The sequence below is a fragment of the Periplaneta americana genome, chromosome 8 (genome assembly GCF_040183065.1).
Source record: "Periplaneta americana isolate PAMFEO1 chromosome 8, P.americana_PAMFEO1_priV1, whole genome shotgun sequence".
Lineage (NCBI taxonomy): Eukaryota > Metazoa > Arthropoda > Insecta > Blattodea > Blattidae > Periplaneta > Periplaneta americana.
In genome coordinates, this window is record NC_091124.1 from 121826001 (window position 1) to 121846922 (window position 20922).

The window sequence follows — 20922 nt, forward strand, 5'->3', positions numbered from 1 at the left end:
GCCTTACTCGCAGATAAGGCGCCCTTCAGTACAGCTGTTAGAATACAACATGTACTGTTTGTGTGTGCTTGTTAGCCTCTGTGCTCAGGAAATCTTGGGTGCACCAATGACAATGGATATGGGTGCCATGGTAAGTGGAAATGAATTTAAACTTTAAGCTCACTTTTTCATATATATTTAATTTGCATTGACTCATGAAATATGTTCAGTAGTTTGAAGACTTAATAGCATGCCAAAATAAATAAGAAAAGACGTTATAAAGAAATGTAAGCTTGTGCATTTATTTATGCAACTCGATTTTACGACACGGCAATATAATGAAAAATTTATAGAGTAGAATACGTCATAAATACATAGGTTTACATTGATAATTGTTGCTGTGTTGAAATTTAATAAATACATAGACACTGTATTTTATATGTAAATGTATTTACCTACATTTTGTTCTGTCATGCTATTCTCTGGCTTCTTAATGGGCATATTGTACACTCTCATTAAATAATAGCTAAGTCCTGTTTGATTGATCAAGTGGGTTTTGGAATAAATTGTAATAGATACATTCGTACTCGTGTATGTAGAAATGTTAAGTTGGTAACTTTTAACGATAAAGTGAAGAGCATACATTATGTGGGTGAGCGGGTGTGTATACGTGTGTGATACGTAATGTATAGTGAGACTAATTAACAGATAATTTTTTCACACTTACAATAATTTCTTCTAGTTTATTTATTCGAACATTTTTTGTAACCTAAGTTAAATTTTATAGGAACTGTAATCCTTCTCTTTCTTCTCAAATTCAATTCTACTATTCATTTCATGCAGTTGTCACTGAGCGACGAGTGGAGCTGGATGTGAATGACCGCGCGCCGGATAAAGTAGCGAAGTGAAAATAGTGCAAACAAATCGTCCTAAAGTTTAAAGAATTGTAAAGTGAGTGTTTCGAGTAAAATGGATACGGAAAGTCTTAGGGAAAGCATCGTTAAAGTTAATAAGAAGATAGAAGAATTGCAAGAGGAGAACATGATGTTGAAGAGGAAAGTGAAAGACTTAGAAAAAGAGAAGCGGAAGAATAATTTAGTATTTTTCGGGATCGAAGAACGGGAAAGAGAGCATTCTTGGGAAACATACGAGGTGATACTGACTGTGTTCTGGGAGGGGATGGGATTAGATATTAGTAACAGGCAAGTGAAAGAGGTCTACAGAGTGGGACATGGGGCTAACCGGCCTATACTAGTCAAATTGACGAACTCTATGGTAAAGGATATGATAATGAGCAAAAATAAAGAGTTAAAAGACTCAAATATTAGCACTGATAATGACTTTGATTATGAAGTGAGGTGCAGGAGGAAAGTGTTAGTGCCTTTTTTGAAAGCGGCGAGGTCCAACGGTCATTACGCGAGACTAGAGAAGGACAAATTAAAAATAAATGGTGAGACTTTCGACGTAGAATTATGTTTGGACAGCCTGAATAAATCTGGAATAGGTGAAAATATAAGCGAAGAAAAAATAAAAATGATTAAGGATAAAGTAATGGGGATAGTGAAGGAAAACTCATTTAGTACAAGGAACCATGGCGTGAAAAGCAAGAAACCTGACATGTAAGAGAGTGCGGAAGTCGGAGTTTTGTCGAGGACAGCAAATTCCGATCGAGAAGCATGCGGCAGAACGACGACCCCAGCCCGATGGATGACGAAAGATGAAGATAGAGGGAAGACCGCGAGGAGTCGAGAGGGGAAAAGTGGCATGGACCCATGGAGGAAATCTGTAGTGACGTCACCACAAGGTCACAACAAGAGTGTAATGTGTCAAACGAATAAGAGCGATAATGTAGACGTGTGCCTAGATCATATATGTAACAGATATGTCGGGCTTATAGGCTTTGAGGTTAACAACTTTTGTCAGGTTTACTACGCTGCCATCTAGTTGTTACATAAGGAGTCACGTCATAATTCCCATTTGAATTGCATTAGCGACTGTGCTGCCATCTCGTGTTCGTTTACGACGGACGGGTGACGATCCTGGCGGTTGTTCTCTTCAAAGTGCTGCCGATTTTAACGTAGCGAGGAGTTATCTGTTACATATATGATCTAGGACGCGTGTGGTGTCAGCGAAAGAAATGAAGGCAATGTGAGCCAACAGCTGGGAAAGGTTAAGGTGCATAAAAAATACGGTAGGGATAAAAAGAGGGGGTAGGGGTAAGAAGTGAAAGTATAGAGAAGGTAAATAGTTGTATGTATGTATGTATATATATATATATTTATTTATTCACACTGCAATGGGTATATACCCGGCGGCAGTAGTAACTAATTACACTCAATAATGACAATAATAAACTTATTAATTAAAAATACAATTAATAATAATACTAATAATTAACACTAACAATAATTAATAATAATAATAATAATAATAATAATAATAATAATAATAATAATAATAATAATAATAATAGGGAACATCCTAAATTAAATGAAGCACGATCACTTAAAATAACATTTAAAGTAAATCTAATTTGTATCTTAAACCTAAGTTCGAACTAAAACCCACGAGTATGATGTGTTCATATCTGCACAAGTACCTTTCAACACTACACTCATTTCGCTGTCAACTCACTCACTGCACTGGAACTACGGCACATTTAAATAGAGCAGATAGAGGAAATAAGGTGGAGAGCAGCAAGGACAAACCATCATACAATCTAAGGAAATGGTGTGTCAGTGGAATGAAGGATTAATTAGGGGTGCAGTGAATATGGATGAATAGTGTTTAAGTATGAGAAGGATCATGATGAGTTTATTTAATTAGTAGGAATGAGTAGGACGTACTGTAAAGATAGGAAGAGTAGAGGAGCTAAAAGTAGGACCAGACTAGATAGGTATCAGTAGGACAAAGAAGTAATATAGATAGATGTAAAGTAAATAATAGAGGGTAGGCCTAGTTAAGACTATAGTACAGTAAAATAATTGTAATGTAATTGTAAATAAGTAGGGTCTGTGAGAATGCGGAGTAGTAAAAGTAAGTGTTATGTTGTTATTAGGAATAGGAAATAGTAGAAGGTAGGATTAGAAGGAAAGAAGGAATAGTTAATAAACGCAGAAATATAGGAAGTGTGGTGAACGAACATGAAAGACATAGTGGATGAACATTAAATGATGAAGAGGTGTCGGTCATTAGCATTGGGTAGTGTGCAAATTGTAAATAGTATATGAAAGGGACTGCTCGCCCGAATACTATAAGGTGAAGGGCCAGTAGGACCAAAGGTCTGAGTGAGAATAAGCCATACCATACCATTTCATATTCATTTCATGCATTGTCTGAGAGTTCTTTTAGAACTCAGTACCTTCAACAATACCAATAAGTTATAACGTTTGGGAAAACATTATTTCTGACCATCTAACATAACCTTCACTTCTTAAATAACTATACAGCTGCCAGAAATAGTAATCGCTGATATAAGTAAAAATTTATTTAACATTCAGCTGTAAGTAGTAGTATTTCTTAGATTTAATTTTTTTATTTTATTGGGTTATTTTACGACGCTGTATCAACATTTAGGTTCTTTAGCGTCTGAATAAAATGAAGGTGATAATGCCGGTGAAATGAGTCCGGGGTCCAGCACCAAAAGTTACCCAGCATTTGCTCATATTAGGTTGAGGGAAAACCCCGGAAAAAACCTCAACCAGGTAACTTGCCCCAACCGGGATTCGAACCCGGGCCACCTGGTTTCGCGGCCAGACGCGCTGACCGTTACTCCACAAGTATTTCTTAGATTTTGTATATTTATATTAATGTATTTTACTCCTTCAATATTGTACTAAATGAAAAAAATATATCACTTAAATTAAATATAATACGAGTATTACTAATGCAGTGATTATAGCATATGTTGCGTTACATTTTGTTGCCTTAATTATGTTGTGTTGTGTTGTGTTGTGTTGTGTTGTGTTGTGTTGTGTTGTGTTGTGTTGTGTTGTGTTGTGTTGTGTTGTGTTGTGTTACAATCTGCTTCAATTAGTTGAGGGAAAACCTTGGAAAAAATCCAAAGTAGGTAACTCATTCCAACCACGATTTAAACCCGGACCCGCTCATTTCACGGTCTAACGTGCAAACCATTATTCCACAACGGAAGACGAAAAGTTGTAGAAATTATCATCTTCATTTATTCTTTCTTTTACAGAAGCGTTAGCAAAATTAAATTGAAGTAGAAAGTTTCATTTACCAATCAAACAATGTAAAAATAAATTTTAATTCGGTATTTTTAGGATTTAAATACAGAATGCGTAGAATAATAACAGAGTATAAAAATAAAAAAGATTGAGCAGGCCAAGACTCTTGAAAATGCAGCAGAATGACAGCTAATTAAGCAGAGTTACTTAATTAGGATTTAATTTGAAACTGATGATAATGATGATGTATAATTCTGTACCTCGGAGGTATAAGACACTATGTTACTTTTAACCTAACTTTACAGGAGAGCAGTTTGAACATGTATGAGTTTGTTCGCCCTTTATTTTCTTACCTGTTAATTGTAATCTTGTAACAAAATTTTACCAGGAAACGCGTTTTACATTATGTTTTATGTTGTGTTTCATTTAATGTAATTTCTCTACTTATTTACCAATTTCTATGGACATGGTGTTTACACCTCTCATGAGCTTGTTATATTGTATGATACAGTCTCATTCTATGCAAAGAATACACGCCTGGTAATAAATGGGTATCTAAACCGAATGGATTAACCAGAAGCGAATGGAGAACGCTATTAAGATGACTGCCAATGTATGCCCAGTACGTGCTCTACCAGGTAGGTCTCAGAATGGAACCCACTGCCGAAATTGTCGGAGTGAGAAAGAAACACTTGCTCACATTCTGGGAGCCTGTCCTCATGGAGAACTATTGAGAAATAGTCATCACCACAAGATTTGATCCCTCTTAGCATCGGCCCTACGAGGAAAAAAGTACCAAGTAGAAGAGGAGGTCCATGGTTTGTCCACAAATGGGTCTACAAGGCGCATTGACATCATCGCTATCCCGACAAGATCAACAAGCGGATTTATAATTGATCCAACTGTAAGGGTGGAAAAGTACGAAAATCAACCTGCTGAGGTACATCAGGAAAAATGCGACATATACGACACCACTATATCATAAGGAAAAATATCATCTAACGTCGATCGAAGTTATTGGATTACTGATTGGGGCTAGAGGGACTATCACAAAAAGATTCGAGATTCGCGCATTTTTGCAAGTAGTTTGGTCTAGGACAAACTCTTGTGACTGAAGTGTCTCTGTCTGCAGTGAAGGGATCTATAAAAATCCTAAGAAACCATCTCTACACTTTAATAGATTGATCTCTTTCCTATGGTGATCTGCTCACTTAAGTTGGGTCTTGCAACTAGTGCTAAATAGACGACTGTGATCACTTGATATCAAATAGATACCGTATTGGAAATTTTATGTTTCTTCTGGAATTAATGATCTTTTGTTTAGTCGTCTTCAATTATTTGTAATTGTGTTATTTCTTTTCCTTTTCCTTTTCCTTTTCCTTTTCCTTTTCCTTCTGCATTTTTTTCATTATAACTGTGTACCTACCATTTACTCAAAAACAACAATTTTTTGGTTAGCTTTGTCTTCTAGGCAGCCTTCACTTGGAGGAAGCTGAATAAAATTCAAAATAATGGGTATTTAAGAATAACCAATATTTAAAACACATTACGCAACCCATATCATTTTATGTTTATTATATTTCTTAACAAAAAATTGCAAATGTTGTGATATGGTTTGTTGTAAGATCAAAATGTTACATAGAGCCCAGGCCAACATCTATGTCTCCTTCTGGATAGTCACTTTTATTTTTATCATTTGTACTTTCTAAATTTTGATAAAAAGAATGGCAAACTGAAGGAAAATAGGACAATATTTCATTAAATAATTGTATTTCCGACGGAAAATAGGTACCGTAATGTGACATTTCAGACAATTTGCTGGAAATGTAACTCCTTGTCTGCGGAACCTAACGAAGTTAACCTGTTGGTTCTCACCATCAAAATATATTTTGAAACATTAGTATTCATATCTTTCCCTATTGCACCCCGGAATGACACTATATGCCCATTTCAAAATGGCTTATGCAAGTTCATTTCCGCCACGATTTCTTTTTAACTAATCCCACATAATACAGTGAACAAAGGAATCTGATTCATCATACAAGGTAAAATTTGAGATCCAAAGCTAATACAATTTGTTATGAATAGTGATGGCAAACATTTCTGCAAATCATCGTTTAATAGTTTGTGGGCGTAGCTCAGTCGGCTAAGGGGCTTCCCTGCTGATCCGGAGTTGCGTGTAGGCGGAGGTTCGATTCCCGCTTGGGCTGATTACCTAGTTGGGTTTTTATCGAGGTTTTCCCCAAATCATAAGGCAAATGTCAGGTAATCTATGGCAAATCCTCGGTCTCATCTCGCTGTCACCAATCCCATCGACGTTAAATTTATTTATTTATTTATTTATTTATTTATTTATTTATTTATTTATTTATTTATTTTGCTAATAATTGTAACATAAAATATAATATATACAGAAAAAGTTTATCTCACCCCTGAAAGAGTAGAACTCGTGCTCAGGGGCGGATTCCTGAATTGAATTTAATAAGTATACAATACAATTTGTGTTATATCTACTAAACAATTAGAATATATAAATTCAAATTTACAATTTTTCAATTTTTATAAAATCCATAAATAACTTCTTAAATTTAATACTAGAACTATTAGAATTGACAAGATTGGGATATTTAAATATAAATTTGTTATATATTCTTGGGCCTAAATTACTATTATGATTAAATATTGTAACAGTGTTGCATTTTGGTTCAATCAATCTTCAAGAATTCATACCTTTTGTTTCATAATTATGAGAATACAATTCAAAATTATTTCGATTTTTACGTATGAATTTTATTAATACAATATAATAAATTTGTCTTATGTTAAGTACATTAAAGTCTAAAAACAATTTTTGAGATGGAAAATCAATAGGTTTATGAAGACAAATTTTAATTATTTTCTTCTGTAATAAATAAAGTGGATTAAAATTGGATTTAAATGAGCTACCCCATCCTATAATTCCATACATAATTACCGATTGAAATAAAGTTAAATATATTGTACGTAATAAACTTATTGACAAGTAATTCCTCAATAAAACACAATAATATATTAATAACCTTGTAGTTGATACAGTGTCATTAAATAACCAAGTAAAAAATACTCTGTGTGTTGGTATATTTTTTGTCATTTTAGAGTCATTACTTTTAAAATTATATGTGGTTTGAGATTCATAACTGTATGCTCAGCCTTAACAGATTCTTTTTTCTTCAAGAGTCAGGTTATCTTCCAGCTTAGCATAGAAACAGTCACATAGGCCTACATCACACGTGTCTATTTCAGGTGGTTTGAATGACAAATTGAACTGTTTACTAAAGACACAGAGTACAACCACTTTTTCACTCTTAACTCTGGATTACTATTGTTGCGATTGCAGTCATGTATGTAGAGTTGATATATTTATTCTAGATTCAATTCTATTTCTAAATATTTCTTCACAATTTTTACACTGGTGTAGTGACTATCATATTGTGGGAAACAATTAATATTTTTGAACACTTTCACGGTTTCATAATGGGTCTGTTGCTTGGAGTCTGTCTACTTTTTTTCTTTACTATTCCTCCTGGGTCAATATTTTTCAAAATGTTACTACAATTGCACTTGAGATAGAAAGCGAGTTTAAATCATACCAACGCACACTCTAAGTCGTTCATTATTTACAGTGAAATAGTAGAATAGTAGAGTGTCTTCTTTAGACTTATTCGAGTTTAGTTCTCTTTTTCTTGAACGAGCTGTACTATGACTGAAACTGTCCCCTTAGTTCATGAACAATCCACCAGTCTGTGGAGAAGTGTACACTGACGTTCAAAAATATATGACCCTAGTAATCGATAGTTTTCGATAATTTGTTGGTGTGGCTTCTTTACTTATTACTTCTATGAATAGATGGCTAAGACAATAGTCAGTGTTGCCAATCGTACATAAATATATCCGTATTATAGAATTCAATTTTTCATACTACTCTACTGATTGTAAAACAACACTGGACTTAGCTGCAAACCGCTGATATTGTCAGTTGTGAGAATAATTTATGCATAATCTAAATAGCCATTTTCCTGACACTTTTTAACCGTCCCAATAATCGTGCCACTAATTAAGAACTAGCGGAACTCTTCGAAAGTTTGTCAATGTTTTTAAACTTTGGTTCTGATTTATCCCTTGATTGGGAAGTTTGCTTACACAATCATAAAATCGTAGGTCAGATATCTTTGAACACCAGTGTACATACATTATGTCCTTAGTTCATGCACCGGACATGCAAAAGTATACAGTACTCTGTCCAGATGGTGTTGTATTCTTCTAAATAAAAGTGGACTTGTTCTTTTCAAAGCATGTAACTTCCGGAATTATTGATGTAGGACGTAACGTTGTATACCTCTGGATAAAGTGAAAGAAAAGAAATATAAATGTGTAATTATCTCATTTCGTTAAAAATTGGACATATAGCGTCCTACACCTCCGAGGTACAGAATTATAAATAACAGAAAACAAATTTCATTAAACCCTAGATCATACATACCCAGATTGCTCGGCCTGATAGGCTTTCACGGCAACAACTTTTGTCAGGTTTACTGTGCTGCCATCTAGTTGTTACATAAGGCCTCACGTCATAACTCCATTTGAATTGCATTAGCAACTGTACTGCCATCTCGTGTTCGTTTACGGCGGACGGGTGGCGATCCTGGCGGTTGTTCTCTTCAAAGTGCTACCGATTTAACATAGGGATGAGCAATCTATATGTGATTTGGGATTAAACGAAGATACCTCAAAAGTCGAAGTTGCAGAATTCGAAATCAGTGAGTGACTTGTAACTATTCTCTCCGAGATCATTTTCTAATTTGAATGATTTTGGAAGAACTCCGTTCTGAGGAACTGATGTAACCACTGATGGTACATCAGGATATTTTTACACTACATTCCTTTTTTCTAGCCGCATCAGATACTTTCGACATAAAACATAATTTATATAATTTGATATTTCTCGTCAAACAGGTTACGCAACACATTTTTGTAGCACATTTTTATAGATTCACAATTTTGCAATTAAAACATAAAGAAAATGTGGGTTTGGTAACAATGTAAATTTTATCATTTGAAACTTCGACATAAAACGCTCATGTAAATAACAAATTTATCAGAGTGATTAAAACACTGCCCGTGGCCAGCTTCGCCCTTCGTGAGTAGGAATATTGTTTAAAATACAATATTGAACTTACAAACGATACGACTTAACCTGACGATCCACACTAGATACTATACTAATACTTCAGTCAAACTGTCGCTCACGAACTTTGCATACAAGAAAAGATCTGTAAAATAGGATTATGAAGACATTATTCTTTTCACTGTATAGCTCAAACGGAGGCAATGTGTGTTAGGATTGAGATCGGACTTTAAAGGTGTTATGTGCTGCGTACTACATAATCATTCTGTTCCTCAAGTGTATCGGTATGACCTTCAAAAGATCGGGAAAAATTATTCTTAAGAATCTGGCATATCATCTGCCATTTAGGGTAGGTACCATTTATGAAATAAGGCCGAACAAAGGTATTGCAATTCTACAAAGTGTTATTTTATTTCTGACTTTCAATAAATACGTACACTATCAGTTCCATAATTTTTGTACTCTTCAGAATGTTTATTAGACTGGTATATTGTAATACATTTTCAACAGGCCTTGAAGGGGTTAAATGATTCATCGAAAAAAAAGACGTTGGTACCTTTAAAACTGAAGTTATTACTCCTATCTCCCTAATGATCAAGGTTACAAGAATGATATGTCCATACTATTAATTCCCCATTACATTTAAACAACTTTTGTGTAAAACAGTTTTTTATTTGCAGTCTGACAAGAAAAATTATTTTGGATAAGCAAATTAAAATATGGGACATTCTATAAGTTTCAGAAACTTAAACTTTCTCCATACCCGTAAAAGAGTTTGAATTTAGATTTTATTTTGCAATATACATATTATATTTTTTATATTTAGTTTGCAAAATAATTCGGAACACAAGAGGTACAAGTGCAACGTCTTATTATAAAATGACTATTTTTAATATCTTAATTTTAAAATGTCTTAAAAATCTGTAGTGAACTATTACATAAGATCAAAACTCAATATGTAAACACAAAACAGACTTCATAGACTCTGCGTAAAATTTTCCATTGTCACTTAATTTTAAACTTATTTTTCTCAACATTAGGTTTATGTCATATATACAGAGATATCATTTTATTTTTACTTCAATTCTTATTGTACCTGAGTTTTTGAATGTACTTCACTCCCACCCCCTCTACTAGTAAACTTCCAACCGTACTCCATACAGAACCAAGGCCGCGTATACAGTCAAAGTAAACAGTACCGAGTTAGTGAGTATAATACGTTCCAGAAATACGTTCCCGTTTTCCAGTGACGAAAGAGCTTTCAATATTGAATCATATTTTCGCACAGGTACTGTCGTCCGTTTGCCTACGTCGCATCCCGGTTTCCTCCACCGACTTCTGCTCGCCCCACTGCAAAAGCTAGTAGCCGAGCTGTCTTAGCTCTTTTCTGAAAACATTAATTTCTGTTAGGAATTGGACGTCTACGCAATATTATGCAACTGTTTAAAATAACTTAAATAAAAAGGCCTCATTAAGTAATTAACTGTCACGTCATTTGCTCCTTTTTACGATCCTGTGACAAAACCACTTGGAAAGACATTAGATAGCATCTCTGAGTAATTTTATCTTTTCGGATTGGGCAGAAATGAAGACTGAATTTACAGTACGTAAGGTACTCTTTTATAGAGTAAGTACAGAATTATTTCAACATGAGTTACTAATACGAAAGACGAAACTGTTAATTGGAATTAGGTACAATAGTCTATAGTGCGATAATATGCACAAAAGAATGTAAGTCTATATCGAAATGAACAGCTACCATTTTCAAAAATGTGTTTAAATATCCATACTATGATTATTTTTCAATGTAACTTCATTCTCTATATTGTACGCTAATGCGCTGTAGACAGTATAATATACATTGCATAATGAATACGTCCGAATGGATAGCTCAGTTCGTGAGTAAAAACATTTATTGTTAATACTGTACTGCATTTTGATTAAACAAAAACCTGATAAGAATTATCAAACTCAAAATCGCGATATTTCCTAGTTTACGTAAATGGATGAATTACCTTCTTCCTTCCTATACCTAGTAAAGTGATTTGTTTGTATTTTACGCCAGTATCATCGAACTCCAGTCGTGAAAGGGGGTAGCAAACGTGTTTCCGGTTTTCAACCGTTAATCCAAAGGTATAGGCAGGTTAATATTAGAAGTGTTAGTAAAAATAAAATGATGTGCCTATATATTTTGTACTCTAGAGCTTTCATATGAGAAAAATGTAAATAAAATTAAACTTTCGTGGCCAGGCCTACGTCTGAAACGTGAGAAGAGAGATCTTGGCATGGCGTAGTTGATAATATAAGAATTCACATTTTATGGAAAAGTAGACACTGTCTTTGATAGCCTATGTTATTAGTAGAGTCCTGCGTTTGGTTACTTTGAACACAAATCAGATGTAAGTCGATCAAACAAACTTCGCTTTGTACGGAGAGCAAGTTGCAAATCAACAGTTCACGCTGCATCAGTAATGTGTGTGTTTACATTTGGTTATTTTGTGTAAATAATAAATTATGGTTTATTTAACGACGTTTGCGACTGCCGAGGTTATATCAGCGTCGCCGGTGTCCCGGAATTTTGTCCCACAGGAATTCTTTTACATGCTAGTAAATCTACTGACATGAGGATGTCGCATTTAAGCACACTTAAATGCCATCGACTTGGGCCGCGATCGAACCCGCAACCTGGAGCACAGAAGGCCAGCGCTATACCGACTACGCTACCCAGGCCGACTATTCGTGTGTATAAATCGGTGAATAACAGGAATAGTAACTTACTCATTATAAAATATCACTTGTATTTAATAACAATAACAAAGTATTTATTTAAAGGCAACTTATAAGCAATAAAATATAATTTTACTTGGGATAATAATAATAATAATAATAATAATAATAATAATAATGATAATAATAATGATAATAATAATAATTTATTTAACCTGGTAGAATTAAGGCCATACGGCCTTCTCTAACACTCAACCAGGAGTAAAACTGCATTACAAAAAATACTACAAATTTACAAAGTACACTACAATTTTACACACAAAACTGAATAAGATAATAATAATAAAATGTAAACAACAAGTAAGTAGAAATCAGATGTAATATATAACATACAGAAAGAAAGGAAAACGCATAATAAAATGTGAACTGCAGGTCAAAATAAATTAGACATATAAAGTATAAAAAATAAGACAATTAATAATAATAATAATAATAATAATAATAAGAGTAGTAGTAGTAATAATAATAATAATAATAGTAGTAGTAGTCAGTGGCGGCTCGTGGGTATTGAATTAAGGGGTGCTGCATACAAAAATAAACCAAGCAACTTACTATATTTAAAGATTAGTTCCATGAGCCTTGTCTTGTAGGTTGCAAACTTTTCAATCATCATCTTATTAAAATCCGATAGCCTATGTCGTTTAACATAATCTTTACAATGGAAAACATAGCTAATACGGACAGTCTCTCTTCTCTCATCGTATTTTTCTAAGATAGGAATTTACTCTCTTCAAACACGAAAAGCAACGTTCTGGTTCGGAAGTTGTCATTGGTATAGTGATAGCTATGAGTAGTAGTTTCACAACTTCTGAAAATGAGGCCTGCAAGTTCTAGGATAGAAGAAACTGCAAGAACTTGACTGCGCCACTGATATTTCTGAATTCTTGTCTCTGATACAACACAGTGAGTTCCGTTTTTAGTTTGTCTTTATCGAGCATTGGGAAAAGCTTCACACATACATTTAGGTCATTTTCAGGAAATGATCTTTTGTAGCATTCAAATTTTTCTTAACACAGAAGAGAAGATAATATCAGATGATCTATGAACTGGAATCGGGTGTTAGCTTGTGTGATAATGAGGTCACACACTTCCTTGACTGCCGCAACCATTGACTGAATCCCTTCGACCTTACGACGCTTTTTAGGGTTTTCATTTTCACAGATCTCGCTGCTCAACTGTGCACTGTTTCGTATCGTCTGTATGGCATTAACAAAGCTTGATATGCAGAGTCGGCCTCGGTAGCATAGTCGGTTGTGGGTTCGATTCCGGCCCAGGTCGATGGCATTTAAGTGTGTTTAAATGAGATAGGCTCATGTCAGTAGATTTACTGGCATTTAAAAGAATCCTGCGGGACACACCGGCGACGCTAATATAACCTCTGCAGTTGCGAGTGTCGTTAAATAAACCATAATTTAATTTTTTACATGCAGATTTGAACCTTAGAAATATCTAACTGGCGAAGTTGTAGTTGGTTGTATAATATATCTACATGATTCATCAATAAATGAAAAAAAAAAAAAAAAAACTGAGCCAGAAATTGAATTCAGGATCTTCAAGAGTACGCACCAGAGCGCTTGTCTCATGTATTGTGATGTTGTTAGATGTTTCAGATTCCATTATGGTTTGATAACATTCTAGCAATGGCTACTTCTTCTTATGAACAAGATTTACTGTTCTTATTTAAAACTCCATCTTGTTGTCCCAGCTGATGGAATTGTCTTTCAAACATATTAATTTAATACAGACTATGTGGAGATCGAGAGAAGAAAGCAGGGATATTGGATACGAGTACATTAGCAAAAAATATACGAGCTTTGTAGGCTATTTTGTTTAGCGGCTCTTTCCATTATGAGATTCAACTGATGGGCACGTATTTACACATTTCTCCTGAATTGTTAAGGTACTGAACTGAATAGACTGTAAATATTGTACAGAATTAAACATTGTCGCACTTCTTATACTCACAACGGTAAATAAAATGTATTTAAAACTGCGCGCTACTGACAAACTGCTGCAAATTTTGCAGCGACTGAAAACTCTGGATTCATGGCAAGAGGCTAGCAGGGGGAGGGGTAAAACAAACACACAAAGCTCCCGAGACGAGACTGGCAGCTCCAGGGGAGGAAGTGGCTTCACCAATCCGTTCTTGTCTCTCGTTTCGCTCTGGCAGCACCAGGGGAGGAAGTGACTTCACTAACGATTGCGTGCATGTCAATGAGAGCGAAATTTAAAAAAAATCGAGCCACTAAATAGAGACTGTATAATAAATGTATTTCACAACATAAAACGAGACAAGAGACACAAATGTCTGGGGGTGCTGCAGCTCCGCAGCCCCCAATCGAAAGTCGCCCCTGGTAGTAGTAATAAAATACTGCAGTACAAAGCATACAATGAATAAAATATTTTTAGGTACACACAGTAAGGAAAATTATGATTATATATAGGGTAAACATTGGTAATTTCGTGGCATTGGCTATTTCGTGATACTTTTTCTTTGCTCTTTCGTGAACTAACCAATGATGTTAAGAGATTCAAATTTCCGCCAAGGGATTGCATATGTTGTCCGGGTTCCAGAAACATACAGCTACGCTTTGTGTGACTTTTGTAGCTGCTTCAGTGAGCTTTTATGTTTGAAGAGAGCAAGTTAACATCGACTTCTTAGGCGTATAAATTTTGTGGATGTTTGTAATTACATTACAGGCTTATTACTAAAGGTAAGCATATGATATTTGGTACAATGATTTACTATATCTTAATGAAATTTTAGGAAAAGTTTTTGGAATTTTAGATACAGCTATAGTCGCCATATAGGCTTAGCTTTACTGATAGAAATCTTAGCCTGTTTGAGGCGAAATTTTGTTGAACATTATGCGTCACATTTTATACTATTTTAAAAATTGTATTACAATACGAATTTTAGAAATCTGAAGATAAGATGTGATAACAAAAAAGAAAAGGGGGACGCAATGGGTTGAGTGTAGCTTCTGTTTGATTTGTTATCATGCTAAGTGCCAAATGACAAGTGCTAGATGATTTACTTGCAAGAATTGTGACAAAAGATGAAACATGGCTCCACCATTTTGGACCGGAGACAGAGGCAGACAATGGAGTTGCATCTTGCAAATTGACCAAAGAAATAGAAATTCAAAAGTGCACCTTCGGCAGGAAAAGTTATGGCTACTGTGTTTTTCGATTCAGAAGGACTCTTGCTTGTGGACATCATACCACACGGAACCACCATTAATTCTGACGCGTATGTGGCAACTCTCAAGAAACTTCAAGCTCGACTGAGTCGTATTCGATGACATCGGGAGAAGCAGGATGTTATGCTATTGCACGACAACGCACACCCATATGTCAGTCACAAGACTACAGGCCAGATCAGAAAATTCGGATAGACAACACTGAAACACCCGCCTTACAGTCCTGAACTGGCACCGTGCGATTACCATCTCTTTGGTAAACTGAAAGATCTCTTTGCGGAACGAGGTTAGAAGATGACTCACTTGTGCACGCTGCTAAAGAGTGGCTCAGACGTGTTGGTCCAAACTTTTAACGTGCTGGTCTACAGGCCCTCGTTCCTAGGTTACGTAAGGCAGTTAATAGGGTCGGCGATTATGTGGAAAAGTGACATTTTGTTCCTAAAGAATGTCTCTACATTCTGTGAAGATAGCAAAGCTGTAGGATAAAAATATAATTTTTAAACAAATGTTATGCATTACTTTTGAAGTTACCCTAGTAATATAGGCTATAGTAAAGTTCGTAATAAAAGTGTTCACCCTTTCAGGGCAAAGAAGATCCCTTTTCAATTTCAATTTTTACTTTGATTTCATTCTTATTATGTGTTGATATGTATTTCTAGGTTTTCTTACTATGAATATTAGACGGAATTACTATGTTTGAAGTCTTGTAACAATAAATTAGAATTTCATTTGACTTTAATGAATTTTTCCACAATTCTTCTACCTCTCACGAAATTATCAATGTAATATCACGAAATTACCAAGGTTATCACGAAATTACCAACCTTTTAGCTTAAGTTGTAAAAGTGGTTTTTGGCACTTGTTCAAGAACGTGTCCAATCTTTTATGTCTCCAGATTTGTACAGCTAATTATCGTCTTTTAGATGAAAAAATCGGAATAAGGATGTATTTACACATTTGCATTTTAAATTAATTTTCATGAAATTATCCGAAATTACCAATGTTTACCCTAGCTCAACTTATCACATTATAGATATACCATTATCGGAAAATACGAAAAGAAAAATATAAAATAACTTAAATATCACTAGAACATAAAAAAATGTGAATACGTGGAAACATGCAATACTACACTTGTCATAAAAGTAAGTTAGTTTGGCAACTCGTCATAAGATAATTTTCTAACTTGGATTTGAAAGATTTCAATGTTCGGCAGCCCTTGACTTCAGGCGGCAGAGAGTTCCTATGACGAGAGGTAGCTACAGTGAAAGATGAGGAATACAGAGATGATGTGTGAAGTGGAATTTCTAGCGTGTTATAACTAATAAAACTAAAAGAGATTTTCAAGAATCAGCCCATTTATTTTCAGAAGCCATTATATTTTGCCCACACATGCAATGAGAAAACCATTCGAGCTAAGATAGAGATGAATTTACTGAAATATATTAAACAATTCTAAATATATATGCAGTGCAAACACACGCTCTTCAAGACGCTCTGGCTCTTCACTGAAGCCATGCAGTGACAATATCTTGAGATGCACAACAAGTGCAACAATATTAACCTGAGAAGCACGTTCGAATTTCTTCCAACAACCGCTTTTGTTAACATTCTGCATTAGTCTAGTGACATAAAGTAAATCGATGATTTACAAAATGTTTAATTCAATAAACAAATTCAGGCGTCACATAAAAGTTTTAGTCGCCATTGGCATCTGGCACTCGGAATTTGTTTGTCCTTAATTTTACAATAAGTAAAATGCATTTATATATACTTTACATCTAATTTAAAGGTTAGAATTAACAAATAAAGAAAACATGTCAGCATAAAACAAATTACGAATGCTTGCATTACGAATCTCTACACCAGTGATCGCCAAAAGCTGTGTCGCGACAGATGCCCCTGTCTCCACTCAAGCGTAACCATGGCATCATACCTTCACCCTCTATTTACAGCCTTCACTTCGATGTAAGAAAAGACATTTTTCAGCAGTGGACGTACACATGTAATGTTACAAGTGTGTAGGATAATATTATATTTCGATGTCTCTTCCAAAACAGAAAACAGATGATATGAAAACTTAATTTTAAGGAGCATGGGAGCAAAAGTGTTTCTTTTGTGCAGATGGCAAAAATATGAGATACTTAATTTGTTATAAAATTTTAAATGAAGTATAAAAGAACAATGTAGGCTACGATGTCATTATTCTTCTTGTTATAAAGACTATCACGCCCTTGCCTGTAAATTGAATATTTTATTAATAAACCAACAATGAAAAGAATTGGCTTCTATGTCTTAATCGGGATAATATACTTCGGCGTTTTTTTTTTCCGACGCATGTAGTATAATTTGAATATTTTATTAATAAACAAACAATTAAAAAGTATTGGCTTCTATGTCTTAATCGGGATAAAATACTTCGGCGTTTTTTTCCGACGCATGTAGTATAATTTGAATATTTTATTAATAAACAAACAATTAAAAAGTATCGGCTTCTATGTCTTAATCGGGATAAAATACTTCGGCGTTTTTTTCCGACGCATGTAGTATAATTTGAATATTTTATTAATAAACAAACAATTAAAAAGTATCGGCTTCTATGTCTTAATCGGGATAAAATACTTCGGCGTTTTTTTCCGATGCATGTAGTATAATTTGAATATTTCATTAATAAACAAACAATTAAAAAGTATCGGCTTCTATGTCTTAATCGGGATAAAATACTTCGGCGTTTTTTTCCGATGCATGTAGTATAATTTGAATATTTCATTAATAAACAAACAATTAAAAAGTATCGGCTTCTATGTCTTAATCGGGATAAAATACTTCGGCGTTTTTTTCCGATGCATGTAGTATAATTTGAATATTTCATTAATAAACAAACAATTAAAAAGTATCGGCTTCTATGTCTTAATCGGGATAAAATACTTCGGCGTTTTTTTCCGATGCATGTAGTATAATTTGAATATTTCATTATTAACAAACAATTAAAAAGTATCGGCTTCTATGTCTTAATCGGGATAAAATACTTCGGCGTTTTTTTCCGATGCATGTAGTATAATTTGAATATTTCATTAATAAACAAACAATTAAAAAGTATCGGCTTCTATGTCTTCATCGGGGTAAAATACTTCGACGTTTCTTTTGAAGTGTGTAGTGTAATGTACAACTTCATGACCAGCCTGGTACGTTTTCCTAATTTCAAATACTTGCTGATGTGCAGTACACGTTCTTTTTATGGTAAATAAGAAAATAACTTTATTTTATTAATAATACAAAAATAATGAATAGGAGGATAAAAGATAACACGGAAAAATGTGTGTGTAGTTAATAAGTAGAAAAATATTACATTGTTTTTATTTTTTGGTCACAGTTCGTCTCTGCATTGTTGTTCGCTCCATTACCTGAGGAGATACCCACTCCACTCCTCTCCCTGCGACAGTGGTGTGCGGGTTGCATTTCTATTACGTCACAATTTCGTGATGTTGGCAACCACTGCTCTACACTTATAATCATGACTGTAAACATTTTAAGTATTTCAAATAAAAAATTCTTCTTTTTTCCTAATCAAATAAATTTTCTTCTTTCCTAATGAGTGCTCGCTACCAAATTCTTCTATTAGAGCACTCATCTCCAAGCGCCTAGCTTTGTTTTGTTTTCTCATGTTCCCTGAACAGCAGACCTGAACTGTGTAGTAGGGTTAGATGCTGCCGAACTACACTACATAAGTTACATACCTACACTGTTGCGAGTTTCTTAGAGACTCTAGATAACTAAAAGCAGGATTCTTAGTTATTAGATTAATGGTCGCGGTGTTGGTGTATGTCCACCAATTATTCGGAAATAAGATATTTTGTGACCGGAAAACAGTGGAAACGTAAGACTCAAAAGATGCGCGCACTGTCCAAGATTCCAGGAAAGGATATTAGAGCAGCAAAGTGGTAACTATTAAACTATTACAAATGGTTTACATGAAGAACACTTAAAGTAAAAGTGACTTGTGGTACATTTAACTTCCGGGAGGTAAACCAACTAAAATGGGATGTTCAAGTATTTCCTTGAACAGATATTAATTAATTCTTTATTGCTATCCATTAACAGTAGATGCGTCTTTCTTTCCTTTTCTTCTCCATTCGTATCACTCTCCCTCCTTTCTTCCTCTCTGTAAAGGCTCATTCACAATAAAAATTAAACATAACGAAAGCGTTAACTTAAGAATGTAAACGTTACGGTAAAATCAAGAAGTCATTACCATCATTCAGATGGGAACATAAACATAACCGCAAACATACTTGGTAACCATGGAAACATAACAACGATGCCATTTCCTCATATTCTGTCGTATACTTCAGCGCTCCACGATTGTGTTCTGTTTGCAAATCACGTAAGCATAAGCATGAAAGTTTGGAGTTCGCAAACTTTCATGTTAACGTCTAACGGTAATGTTTATGTCAGTGTTTATGTGAATCATTGTGAATGATCCCATTTGGTAGCCTGGCCGCAAACTTCTGTGTTTATGTTATGGTTATGTTTAATTTTCATTGTGAATGGGCCTTAAGACTTTGACAACATAACTTTGATTTTGTGTGTATATTTGCTAATAGTCTTGTATAAGTACTGCACTTATCATATATCGCTGCCGTTATCTACGACGTCAGCTGGGTATTATGATATCGTAAACAATATTTTCAATGCTAGGATGTAGTGAACAGGAGACTTATGGCTAAGGTCCCAATTTTTTTTATAAATATAAACAAACCAAATTGTTAAAAGGATAGAGACATTTTTATAATGCATTATGTAACGATACCAAGCTTGTAATAAATTTTAGTTGAAAAGGATGGCTGCCCATACTCTGAAGCAGACCCGTGCACACTTTAGCCGTACTAGCATACTCTTGCCCCGTTGGCAAGGTGAGTCCACAGTTCCAGTTCCGAATCGAAGCTCGCCTCATCAGTGGCGTGTATTGTAGAATTTTATGACACGGAGTATTTGAAAGTTCAAGGAGTAATATAATACATAAACTACAGTATTGTCACTAACTTATATAATACCTATGATGAAAGCAGTGACGCGTTTTTAATGCTAAATTGTTAAAAGTAATGATATTGCAATACGTTTTAATCATATAACCGCTAACAAATTAACTTTTACATTTCTTTAGTAACACATATTTCCGCATCCCACAGTCTTGTGCGACATGAAAACTAACTGATGCAATTTCATTAGTTTAGGGAATACTTAGTCTGTAAATATTATTAAACGTTCGTTAATGATGTCTCTATCATCTACATTTCTATGAGGCCTTGCTAAATGTAAACAAATTGAATAACTAAGCCGATTAGTAGACACTCTGTTTATTTGTTCCTCAGTGTCTCTCTAAAAAGCAAAATACATTAAAATGTATAGACACGCTGAGGGGTAATGATGACAGTGCTATGATAGTAGTAGTAGTAGTAGTAGTAGTAGTAGTAGTAGTAGTAGTAGTAGTAGTAGTAGTAGTAGTAGTAGTAGTAGTAGTAACAACAATTATATTCTAAATTTCACTTCTTTGATGAGGTAATTTTACTCATGTTCTCTGTCTTTGAGTTAATAATTAATT

General features: G+C 34.5%; 1 protein-coding gene across 1 annotated transcript in view; it reads left to right on the forward strand.

The window, feature by feature from the left end:
- The window catches only part of LOC138705009 (matrix metalloproteinase-14-like), a 102645-nt gene continuing 81723 nt past the window's right edge, over window positions 1-20922 (forward strand). The window contains exon 1 of the mRNA XM_069833545.1: window positions 1-130. Within this exon, the coding sequence (XP_069689646.1) occupies window positions 50-130 (81 nt within the window). The 5' untranslated portion in view covers window positions 1-49. The remainder of the gene's footprint in view (window positions 131-20922) is intronic.